We start from the raw sequence: 13,188 nt of genomic DNA on the forward strand, positions 1-13,188 counted from the left end.
ATTACCATATCACTAAGTGCTTCAAATAGACTGGAGATTCTAAATTAGAACAAATAAAGGGCTCCTCCAATTGTCACTGACATTTCTGCAGATGAATCAGCATTCATTATTCCCCCTCAGTCTTGTGTGAAGTAAAAAAAGCCAAGTACGTTTCCATCCTAAATAAGTAGGTTAAGGCTTGCAAGTGAAATTGCCCAGCAAAGAATAATTTCTACAAAAAACTGCTATGATATTTTATTGCCTATTTCCTGAAAACAATGATTTACTTTATTTATTTCTTTATAAGTTATTTATTGGTCTTATTTATGGATAAAAATGATCAGATTATTTGCTGACCTCATAATACACAGTAAAGCTCAAAACTGCAGTAGAATCTAAAACCCTACTAGCTCCTAACACCTGAAAAAGTCAGGTACCCATCATTTTCTATTAACACTCCTAAAGCTCAGATTACAAATCCCACAATAATTTTTGATGAATTTGGAAGCAGCTTGGGAATCACTAATTAATCCATCAAGATATATAAGTCCAAATATTAAATTGTTGCATTTGATTCCCTTGGTTGAAAGAGAGCATTTTTATTTTGACTCACTTATAATAGTTTAAATCAGAATTTACCAAAACTGCACTGTGTAGCACCTGCTCCAGAGAAAATATACTCTGCCTAGTACTTATTAACTGCATTTGATAAGCCAAATGTATTTTGAGTTGTCCAAGTATTCTGAAGAGTTGCATCTATTAAATGCAACAAATATATCCTTTAAATGAGATATGACCTATTCTGATGGCTTTTATGACATTTTTCATGTGCACAATCTTATAGCAAGAAACAACAGTGAAAGGACTGGAACCCTGCCTAGGTAGCACTAGTCGGGAAAATGCATTTTCAATTAAAATGGGCATATGAGAATCACACAGCAGGAGAAAACTGTTCTGATGAAAGATTGCTTCATTTATAATCCCACATGCGTGGGAGCTGACTGTTAGGAGATTACTGCAACATTTCCATCAATCCAGCTGTTCTGTTAAATCACGTATCCTCAGCAATTCTCTTCTCTTTTTATTCCAACAGTAATAGCTTGCCCAGCAAAAATATATCAGATAATCTTGGCCATCATAAGGACCTGTGAATTTTCACTGTGGACATCTGAAGAGAACATTTGAGTAAAGCAAAACACAATGATGGCATCAGAGGCAAATTTAGCACCCACCACCCTGTCCCCCCACTCCCCAGATACCTGCCCATAGTGATACATTTCACACTTCAGTGTTTGAATTCCCCTGGATAAAAATTCCAGAGATCACTCTGGTAAAGACTACTTGATGTGCTAGCTCTGCAATACATAATACATAAAGCTTTAATACACAGCTTTTGCAGACAGTCTGTACCAGGTTTTCACTGGACACCTGGCAATTTCCTGGCATGTAAGAATTACATTATGCTTCTTTCACAACCTAACACACCTCATTAAGAATCTGATCCTGTGATTTACACAGAATGACACAACTGTGTTTCCAAACCTACTAACTGGGTAAAGAAAATCCATCATTCAACAGCAGGTTGCAAGTAGAACCTGTTGTTGGAATGTTGAGCTCCCACAATTTTGGGCTGCTTCAGTACTCATGGATACTGACATCATTAACTTAACCTAAGATGACAGGAAGATTACATACTTACGAATTAAATTACACATATATTCAGTGTTTCAAGAATATTTCTGATAACTAAGTCTGATGCCATTTCAGAAAGCGGGCAAGGTTTCCTTGAGATCGTGCCTTCCCATCTGAATGGAAGTAATGTATTCAGAAAGTCAAGCTCATTCAGTCAGGTCAATGTGCTCTCAGATCATACTTGAAAGTTGGACAACTGCAAGATGTTTTCAGGCTTTTGTTACCCATCCAAGAAAAGAATGGCATCTTACAAGTGGCACATGATGAGCTAACTTATTAATTCCTTAAAACATAACAGCAGAAGCAATTATCAGGAAATACAGAAAATTACTTCATAAAGCAGTAAAATCACACTTTAAAAAATTTTAGAGCCATCATGTGTTTTATCTGAATTGTGTCAAAACCGAATGCGCCAGGTTTTTTTTTTCACTTATACCAAAGATAAAACAGCAGGAAATCAACCCAAACACATGTTTATGAACATATCCGTAACTATGAGGTATTCCTGTCTAATGAAACTTTTAAAAATCAAACAAACTCGGTATACTGATTTAAAATAATACACACACTCCTATATATTCAACATTTTCACCTCTACCAGCAGAAACAATGCTCTCAAAGACAGAAATTCTTCATCTGTTGTCTCCACTATCCCAAAAAATGACATGTGAAATGACTGGAGAATAAGAAAATCCTCATCAAATCCGCTAATTTCCTGCATCCAATCAGAGAAAAAATAGGAAAGAATACAACAATTATTCAAAGTTTAGTGCACTTTTTCTTAATTCTAGGATGAAAATCCATTGTACAAAAGGTCGCTTGTAGCCTCCTTCAGAGGATGGACATGGTACCAACCTCAAGCTGCTGCCACTGCAAATCCAGAGCAGTCTCTTGGTCACAAATTCCCTATGAGACCTACATTGAGGATAACTTGCTATTTAAAGAGAATCATTTGTGAAAAAATAATTCAGGCTACAGTAACTAGAAGGGCATAGAGTAGCGACTTAAAGAAGGATCTACCAATGGTGAAACGAGTGCTCTACCCATGAACTCCTTAAGCAAATTAAGGCAATACCTTTAAACCTTCCCTACTAAAGGATGAATTATTTAGAATGAAAGATTTAAATATTAACTGATATAGCATATGTCCAGAAAATTAAATAATACTTTGCTTATAATGTATGAGCCCATAATTATTATCAGAAATTCCTGGTTTTCAGCTCTATGACTTGGATCATGAGACCAGATTACCTTAAAGCGGCAAGTGAAACAGAACAGTATTTCTCAAACCATAGGAAAAATATTCTCTTAAGGAACTTCGTAAGACCTTTCTGTTCTGACGAAATTTCTGAAAATCAAATGGAAACCAAGATATTCCATATCTTTCCCTGATGAAAGAGCCACCTTAATCCAAAGTCACGTGAAGCCATTTATACTTTTCACAATATCTACAAGATCTGGAGGCTGGCTTTTCATCTGACTGAAGTCATGTTCACTATACTGATGAGATTAAAAGAGGGCTTGTGCACACAAAAATCAGGATTCATATCTTTTCTGAAGAACATTAGTGCCCATGAAAGACACAATATACCATTTAGCTACAAAAGATGGGGAGGATATAGTGTACTATTAATGAAAGCATTTGAGAACATCAATGTCAGTGAAGTGCATTTATATCTATTTTCATCATCTACTATTATGTGCCTAATTTTCTATGGAAGTTAAATAATCTGGACAAAAAATAAGAGATGCTTAAAAGAGGAAAATGTTGGATCTATTTCAATGATTTTTTTTTTTTTCCTTCTCTCCTAAGCTGCAGCAAAGGACAAATTTTACTAGCAGATGGAGCTGAGTCTCCATCCTGGAGAAGTAACTGAGGTTCTTCGGCTCTTCCAAGCTCCTGGATGGCATGCAGAATTTACAAAGCCTCAGCAACACAGAACTGTCATTTCAGCTGGCAACTACCTTTGCCTATTAAAATATAACACACTAAGGAAGGACAGTTAGCTAGTTCAACAAGAAGTCTTGCACCTGGAGAAGAACAATCCCGTGCACCAATATTTAGCTGGGAGCCACCCAGCTGGAAAGCGGCTTAGCAGAAAAGTACTTGGGAGGTCTTGGTGGATGTTGAACACGAGGCAGCAATGTGTCCTTACAGCAAAGAAGGCTGACAGGCTGTATTAGACAAAGCATTGCCAGGAGGTGAAATGAGGTGATCCTTCCCTCTCTATTCACTGGAGACTCCAACAAAGGACCATGAAGATGATGTAAGGACAGGAACATCTTTCCTATGAGGACAGGCTAAAAAAGCTGGGACTATTAATACTGGACAAGAGAAGGCTTGGAGAGAATCTCATCAATGTGCATAAATACCTAAATGGAAGGTGAAGAGAAGATGGGGCAAATCTCTTCTCAGCAGTGCCCACTGACAGGACCATAGGCAATGGGCACAAATGAAAGCACAGGAGGCTCCCTCTAGACATCAGGAAACACTTTTTCTGTGAGGGTGACTGAACACTGTTACAGGTTGTGCAGAGGTTGTGGAGTCTCCATCCCTGGAGATATTCAAAAGCTGTCTGAATACCACCCTGGACAACTGGCTCTGGGTGGCCCTGCTTGAGCAGGGGTCTTGCACCAGATAACCTCCAGAGGTCCCTTCCAGAGTCAGTTGTTCTATGACTCTGAAACTGGTTGACTCCCCACATACACAGAATACAGCGGCAAAACTGATAGCTATAAACTTGTGATGACTGAAAAAAAAACAATCCACACCTGAAAAAAAAAAGCAAGCACACATGCCAAATGCATTAAAACCCAATGTTCTTGGGTAGAAGAGGTCTTAATTGCTTATCAGGCTGTCTACCTGGGCCATATCATGTCAGTATTTAAGCATACAAAAACTGACTAAACGCTGCCATGTAAATCTTGAAAAAGAATTCATTTGCTTTTGTGGGAGGACTCTCTGCTATTTTTAACCAGTGACCCAGCAGTATATTTTTTGCTACAGTTCTAACAAATCATCTATTAAACTGAATACTATAGGGCTTCAAGGGAGAAGATTAAAGGTAAATAACCACATCACAGAAACTTTATATTTTTCTTCAGAAAGCTAAGGTTACTGGATATGCTCAAATATGTCAAGTCAATTATGGGGAAAAAGTACAGGCAATTATTGCTGGCAGTCACTCCAGGGTACCTGTGCAAATATACATTCTCTGAAGGCTGCTTTCAACTGCTTATTCCTGTTGCATTATCCTTCTGGCAAAAAGGGCAGAGCAGAACAGGGGGAACTGTAAGCCAGTGATACAGCACAGACACACCACACAGTCTTCAGAAAACCAGAAGGCATGTTCTACAGTACCTTAGGGTAAGACCTGCATATTACTGTACTACTTCCAGAAAACCTGTTTAAAGTTTCTTGAGAAATTTCTATGTGGTGTAGATAAACCCATCAAATCTGAATGGAAGAATTGCTGCCATAGAAAAATGTGCTGGTTTTGAAAAGAAACAAGGGTGGAAATTCAACACTTAAGATTTGGCAAAGATGACATTCCCCTGTGCGCAAAATTGAAGACGCTCCCTCTCAAGTACTAGCTAAGAATCTGGGGCAGTTTAGAAATGACAAATCCACTGACTTCCAGAATGGTAGGAAGTATAAAACTTAACAGAAAAAGTCCAACCTTCCTCAGCTACAGATTTTTGTAATTACTGCAGCTGCACACTGGATTTGTGGCTGTTTATTTTACCCTAGCTAAAAAGTTCAACTCTATATGATTCCTTTAAAAAGAGAAAAAGAAATACTAACTGGAAAGCACAGATAACCAAAACCAGATTGGAACTGCTTTTCTTTAGAATGTCTCTAGTTTCCCAGTTCTCAGTGTGCTTCTTTGCGCATCGACCTACTGCTAGAAAGTGCCTATATTTAATAACCAAGTAGACCTCTCCATTGCCTGTTCACAACAGTAGTCAGAGCCCATGCTTGCACTAGCAAGTTGTGAGTGGGTAACAGGAACAACTGAAACATTTATTACCAAAATGTACTCCTAAGTAAGCTAAAATGCTACTGTAGACAGACCCATGAGGATTTACATTGACTGGATTAAGCAGGTTTGTCAACTGGTGCAAAATCCAACTGTCCTGAGGATGAACAACACTGATGACAACTCCTCAACTTTCTCTTGGTCTGTCCCAACATGCTTATTCACTTACTTATGCTACAACATCCCTGTTTTCCTTCACCAGAAAAAAACCTCTCAGCATATTAAGGTATTATAACAACCCTGGCAGACAACATTAATTGCATCAAACAACTGCTAGTAGTACTTTCGCCTCTATTCTAAGAGGAAAACTAGAACTACTTTCCATGAAAAAGACTGGAACTGCCACCTCCCTGACCAATGAGCAATTTCAAGAATTTTCTAGTGCAATGTACTGCTATTGAGTTATAAAGGAGTCACTCTTCTTATGTGATATGAACTATACTGCTCTGTATGATCACATTCCAATACCCTTGGTAACCTTACAACATCCTTTTAACAAGCTATTGACATATTTAATGTATGACAACTTCAACTTCCCTCTATTATTCTGGAACCTCAATAGGGCAGCCCAATTTCAAATAAAGGTGAAGAAATCCCAATTATTGCTTCATGATTTAAAATATTTTTTGAAAGTAGAATTCTTCCCTTCAGCTAAATCTTAAGACAGAAAGTACAAGGAAGAGTTACATAAAAATGAGACACTAAGAAGTCCCATTGCAGTCTGAAAGACATGACTAATTACATATTCAGAACATAACATTTTAAGGACGAGGATGAAGAAAATAAGCACAAAAGAAATGGCACCAAACAGAAAAGACACAGAATTTGCTTTTGCAAAGCTCTCAAGGGTATATTTTGATTTTGCAATATAAATCCAGAAACCACAACAGTTGTCATTTTGGACTGTCAGCCCACAGCAAGCAGCTAATGCCCTCAAAACTTCCTAAGAAGAATATCACAGAATGAATGGAGAACAGCATCCTAGTTCTACTCAGGGCAAGAAATGCAGTAAGGCTGCGGATTGAGTATGGGTCAAAATTAGCAGCTAGAAACAAGAAATCAAAATTTAGTCATATAAATGCTCAAAGACCAGAACCAGCTGAGGCAGTGCTACCTGCCCTCCACAGGCAGTCCTGACAGGTACAGGGATCTAATGGTAAAGAGAAAGGGTTAAAAGAAAGCAAGTCTTCAGACATCTTTCTTCTGTGGCTTGTCCTATATTTATATCTGTCAAACGTTTTCTAAAAATACTTAAAAAGTCTTCACAGGAAGTTGTGAGGCAAAAACTCGCTTGCTCAAATTCTGTCGTGCTAAGGTGAAGTACACAAATATGGGAAATAGCACATGACCCACAGCACACTGTATGCATTTGAACACAAGCAGTGATCTGGGCTCTGCTTCTGTTTGTTCTCTTTCCCAGCTAAGGAATGCGAGTGTGGCATCTAGAGCTTGTTACAGAAGAGTAGGATAGGCACAAGTGGAACAGAACAATAAAATAACAGTAGCTTGATTTTAGTTGTCCAGGGACAGATAAAATCATATTCTCTTACTTATTGCTCACGACTAAATGTTTTAGAGCTTAGTTATGATATTGCTGGGGTAGGTGACCAGAGTATTTCATCGATGATGGGCTAGAAAACATGGAGCTGAGGACACTAGACATCAGTTTGGAAACAGAACAGCAAAGACAATTAAAAATTCAGCTCAACACTTGCCCATTTGACTGATGCACAAAGCTCTGACGTATCTTTTGATTCAGAAGCTGCCTGCTGTGCCACTCCCAGCAATAAATTGCCTTTTACATACATGGATAAGCAGTCTAATCAAATAAGGATTTAAAGCAGGATGCGCTCAAAGGAATTGCTGATTTTTCTTAAAGCCTGCCGTTGCTCATTCTGAGCTTTTGCACATATTAAATTTTATATGAGATTTATCAGAGTGAAAAGGTGAGTACAAATAGCAAGGTAACCAAACAATCTGCTCACCTACAGCGTGCAAATAAATACCTCTTCTTAGATATTTTTGTGCACTCTCCTATTCATGGAGCATACTCTTGCCCATGAGAAACACCACTTAACATCAAGAATTACATCAGTTGTCAGGAGTGACCTGGTTTGTCGCACATTTGCATCACTGCCCCTTGAGAAATCATTTGCAGCCAGAATGCCAAATGGCCTGCTACACAAATAACCTACTTATGCTTTCCAAGCTTTGTCATAACAGTGCTGTCAGATAGACCTCGTTCTGCAGCTCTTACACTGATCCTTTTTCCTCAGCCCCAACATGAACAAAAGACAGCCTGCAGTATTCTTACCTTACTCATCGGAATTTGCTGCTACAATGTCTGCCTGTCACCTCAACGGGGCATTTGCATGCTAGACATTAGTTAAGTGCATAGCAAAGCAGTTCTTGCTTCATGTTAAGTGCTGCTCTCTACAAGTCTTCCTGCACACCTAAATACTCAAGTCAAGACACCTTCTGTTTAAGCCAGCAGCCATCAATCAGTGATGGACATTTACCCTAACTTTCTGACAACACCTCTGCTGAAGTTCTGAAGTTTAAAAGGTTGCTTTTAGAGTAGAAGCTGGATTGTATATTTTGGATTCTGCAGCTTTAAACTATGGTTGTAAATCTGCCTTTTGAGACAGGAACTTCAAAAGTCCAACTCCTGGATTTTGATCCATCTGATCATTAAGCATGAATTTAAAAATGTGCAGATCGTTGAAGAAAACATTCTTTATGCAACTGCTATGCTCCAGGAATCACTCTAAATTCTCCTTCATGTAATTCAATTTTACCGTTCAGTATAAGGACTTCAAAAATAACAGACAGATACTACAAGTGTACACCTCATCTTCGGGCACATATATTTTCCAATGACAGAACAACACCTATTTCTCATGGACTAACCTTTGGTAGTGGACTATCAGGAAGACAAAAGGGAAATTATAATCTATTTCTATTTTAGTTTCTAAAATAATAATTAAATGCCAAGATCTGAGATTCAAATTTGTCAACAGCTAATAATGGAAAAACTGTGCAAAATAGGGAACAATATTCCTAGCCATGAGAAAGTCTAGTAGAAAACAGTACTGTATTAGATACTAAAGGAACTAAACCCACAGTACAAATTCACAGGAAACTAGATCTCACTTATTTCACTGCTCAAACTACTTATTCTATTTAGGGAAAAAAACTACCTTTGTCAGAGCAGTGTCTTCTAAAGCAAAGATTATTCATTCCTCAAGGTGAAAATGGTTCATGAAGGACTCTGCAGTAAAGCATGGAACTATAAACCTAAAGTATAATGAACCAAAAAATCTGAACGACAACATTAGCCATCTAACTTGCAAGCCAGACTCAGAGAAGAACTACTTTCAACTATGCTTCCTTATACATAATTGATTTTTCAGACACCGTGTGTGTAAGATGTTCTTACCTAGGTTATTTTTCAACTTTTCAACTGACTCAGACTTTCTAAGTCAATGGTTCTAACAAAAGGTATTTAATGAAACATTTGTCTTTTTAATGAGTTGTAATACTTCTTGAGAATGTTACAAAGTGCAATTTTACTAGCATTTTACTTCTCCACAAATTCTGCAGCTGTAATAGATTTCCTTTTCCATGGGTTTAGGAAGAGCACAGAGACTAAGAAATTTAATAATTTCAGAACAGAATTTGAAACAGACTAATCAGTGCTCAAAGCCAGGAGGATACTGTCTACTTTAACAGATGGGAATGACCCTAACAAATTTTTATTAAAACCAGTATGTTACAAGTAAGTACACAGCCAATGTTATCAATAAGGAGAATGTTGATACTGAAAAAGAATAGGCTTTCTTCCTACTAATGAAAACTGTATTATCTAGTACAGTCTAGACTTGATAGCACCTCCTTTAATTTTTGCTGCCTGGTATCTCCTAGTATGAGAATATATTTTTCATTGCTTTACTTTTTGCAATGCTTTGAAGAATTTTTAGTATTCACAAACTCACCAAAAAATCAAGGCAAGGAAAAAGTACTCAAGAGACTACGATAAGACTTTTTTAGATAACTTAGCTTCTCTCATCTTATTAGAAAATAGTATTTTACTAATTTTAGGTTATTTTTCCCCTGAAAGTGAGTATTACATTTGAGATTAGGAGTCTGATTTTGTAAACCACTTAGCAGTTAATAGACTTTTGCTCCCATGTAACTTCAAAGCCTCTGAAATTCCGATTCCATTTCAGTTTTTAGAAGGGAGAAGAAAATTTGGAAGAATGTCCTCACCAATGAGCAGTAACACTACAAAGAATAGAAGAAACTGAAACTTCAATAAAATACCCCAAGGGAATGATAGCGGTGCAGAAAGAAAACAAACTGAGCATCTCAAGAACAATATCACCATCTCTTCTGCTACAGAAATTATATGCTTTCAAATGATCAATAAGGTGTTCCCCTGCCAGCCTGCCTCCCTGAATGGCTCTCTGCAACTACAGACTGAGACTGTTGATTGTATGTTATAATTGTGGAGTACAGAAACACATGGTGAAGGATAATTACTAATTCAGCTACCTTTTTGTTTCCTCCCAGTCCTTTCCACAACTTCCTGATCTCACCCCTAGCCCTCTTGAGCTACTGCACAAGTAGAAGCACATCCCCTTCCCAATCTGGGCTTTGGACAAATGAATCCACCGCTACTCCCTGTACATCCCCTCCCCGAGTCCTAAGTTCATCCTAACCCCTACTGCAATGGCATGCCTCCATCCATTGTGCTTTAAAGAAATCAATAAATCATTTAGGCAGCTGAAGATAGTTATTCGTGAAACTAATCCATTAACTCCCATTTGGCAGAGTATTACATTACACAAAAAAAAGCTGTTTTCTAAAGACAATGGCTGTACCTACTCCAGCCTTTGCATTCAACCATGTCTTATTCTTTTCTTAAAGCAGCACATTAGCCATGTGACAATCAGAGCTGTGGCTATATCTGAAATTCATATAGGCTAAGTGAAGCTGCCATGCTGCAACAGCAGCACACAGCAGACTGCATGTTGTGACATCTCTGTTGCAGCAATGCCACAACCAAGAGCAGGAACACGAATGGGAGGAAATATCATTCTCCCTCGCAGCTATCTCCTGTGACAGCACTTGAGGAAGATGCAAACATGGGACTGTTGCTATCTGACTGGTCCACAGCCCAGCCTGTGCACTGGAAAAAAAGGGAAGAGATATTCTTTTGACCAGTGAACTAAGAACTAAATGCAGCACCAGTAACATTCTGCCAAGTTGCACTTCACAACTTCCAATTGATATTTAACACTTTTATCAGATACTTGGATCTGCAACTGATGTTTTAGCTGGGCGATTTCCAAAATGTCTACATCAGACAATGTAAATACTTCCCATGTAAATTAAACACCCAGACCCAGGAAGCACTTGCTGAATCTCATTGTCAATAGCTGCTTCCACATAACATGCATGCTTTATAAATGAACACGTTTCAGGGAAAATATTTACAACAATATGATGATGCCACTGCACGGTTTATAAGAGAATTTGTCTTTCAAGTATTCATTATAATTTAATTTATAATTTAAGAACATTGGCAAGTTTACTGTCCTGTTTTTCAGCTACGACAGTATATCAATAGGAGAAGTAAGATGCCATATTTTAGCTTTTGGTGGTAATTCCTTATCAGAGAAATATTTCCCTTTTTCTGCACTAATAGTTTGCATACCGACTTCATCCTGGATCTCCTCTGCCACAGCAGGCACATTGTAGAGGAAGGAGAGAGACTGGTTCATGCGTTCATATATCACACGTAGATGTGTCATAACCTATGGAAATAAAAGTATTTTAAGGAGAGGAATACTACTGCTAATTTGACATTATTACAAATTCTATAGGTTATAGAGAGAAAGACAATTTTCACTTGTACCTAGGTATAAGATTCAGTATGCTCTAGGTGATGAAACTGTCAAATTCATTACAAAATTCACCTCTCTCCTACAGCAGCTACAAAAATAGTTTTCTAGATGCTCTTCCATAGCAACTACCTGAAATCCCATGTGAATGCAGTATTTTAAAGTAGGAGTTTACATTTGCTGTGGGGCAGAGCATGTACACAAGCAACTATTGTGGCAGAAATCCACAGCCTCATTTACCTTTCAGTAACATTTACATTTGCCCACACCAGTACGTTTCTACATAACGCACAAACCAAGTGAGGTGCAATAATTGCTACTTCAAAAGGTTTCAGCTCTTTGTGTGTTGTTTTTTCTTTTTTATCCTCATATTGGAAAAAGAAACAGCTCTCTGAAAAAAGCTTGAATTTTCTCCATAAAAACGTCTGCAAACATTTTCGACCAAAAATAAAAATATTTCTACCCAGAAGCATTACTGCATTATCTCATGTGATTACAACTCCATTGCCTCAGGTTCCCGCACGCTGCTCTGGGTTGAGTCATGACATCCCATGATATATGCTCCCCCTGGGTACTCTCCACAAGTATTACCTCTCTTCAGTAGAAAGGGAAATTGAGGTGTATCTTAGAAGACTGACAGGGAAATTAAGTGTAAAGAGGAAAATGGCTTGCAGAGAGTAACTTCAATGAAAAAAAAGGTATGATTTCTTCAAACTGAAATATAATACTTACGCTTTTGAACAAAATAAACGTTTTCCATTTTCCACTGAAAGAAATACCCCATAAGACCCTCCAGCCTATATTCCCCAACCTTCTGACCAATTCAAGAAGCAAAGATGCTGTAGAAATACTTATTCCTATGATATAATACACTAAACAATACACTACCCTTTTTGTATCTAAATGTCAGTTTCCATTCTTCACCTGTGCTGTGGCACAATCTGTAGTCTGCAAAACTGCACTGTTTTGGTTTTTGGTTTTTTTTTTCTATTAAATAATCTAGTGCTCAAAAACTGTGGCTGGGACAGTGCTTCCCATTGCATCCTGCAGAGGTAACAGCAGCTGATTCTGCAGATTACGGCACATCTTTTTTTACAGTTTATCCATTGTGCCTACAATTTTAATTGCTGTTTTGAAAGCCAGCTACATCTTCAGCGTTGGGTTTTTTTTCTGCTTTCTCACTCTTGATGATTTATAAAGGCAACATAAATGCTGTTCGAAAACATATATATTGAGGCCTGCAGTAATATTTAACAGTTAAGATGCCATGAACTACAGTACCTATTTTAAAAGAACACGTAAAATTTGAGTGCATCACAGTGATTGCATTTATAGGCATTACAAGTACCTCTGTGATGACTACAGAAAGGTTGGTTGCAGTCAGACGGCTATATCACTTCTGGTTCTGCCTCTTCAGCTGAGGGAAGCATAACCATGTGTGGTCACTAAATCTATTACTGACATTTTTCCAGGGGTATTATCTACCAAAGCACTAATAAAGACTCTGGGCATTCACTTGCTGAAAGCCTCCTCAGGAAATGCCCACGACTGACTGACTGTCTGGATAGACA

At 37.9% G+C, this 13,188-nt stretch overlaps 1 protein-coding gene across 3 annotated transcripts in view; it reads right to left on the reverse strand.

Moving 5' to 3' along the window:
• APP (amyloid beta precursor protein) overlaps positions 1 to 13,188 on the reverse strand; it is a 214,461-nt gene that overhangs the window by 36,864 nt on the left and 164,409 nt on the right. For all 3 annotated transcript variants that reach the window (XM_069870690.1, XM_069870682.1, XM_069870673.1), the window contains one exon: positions 11,431 to 11,530. In XM_069870690.1, coding sequence (XP_069726791.1) covers positions 11,431 to 11,530 — 100 coding nt within the window. The remainder of the gene's footprint in view (positions 1 to 11,430; positions 11,531 to 13,188) is intronic.

This window comes from Phaenicophaeus curvirostris, chromosome 1 (assembly GCF_032191515.1).
Source record: "Phaenicophaeus curvirostris isolate KB17595 chromosome 1, BPBGC_Pcur_1.0, whole genome shotgun sequence".
Taxonomy (NCBI): domain Eukaryota; kingdom Metazoa; phylum Chordata; class Aves; order Cuculiformes; family Cuculidae; genus Phaenicophaeus; species Phaenicophaeus curvirostris.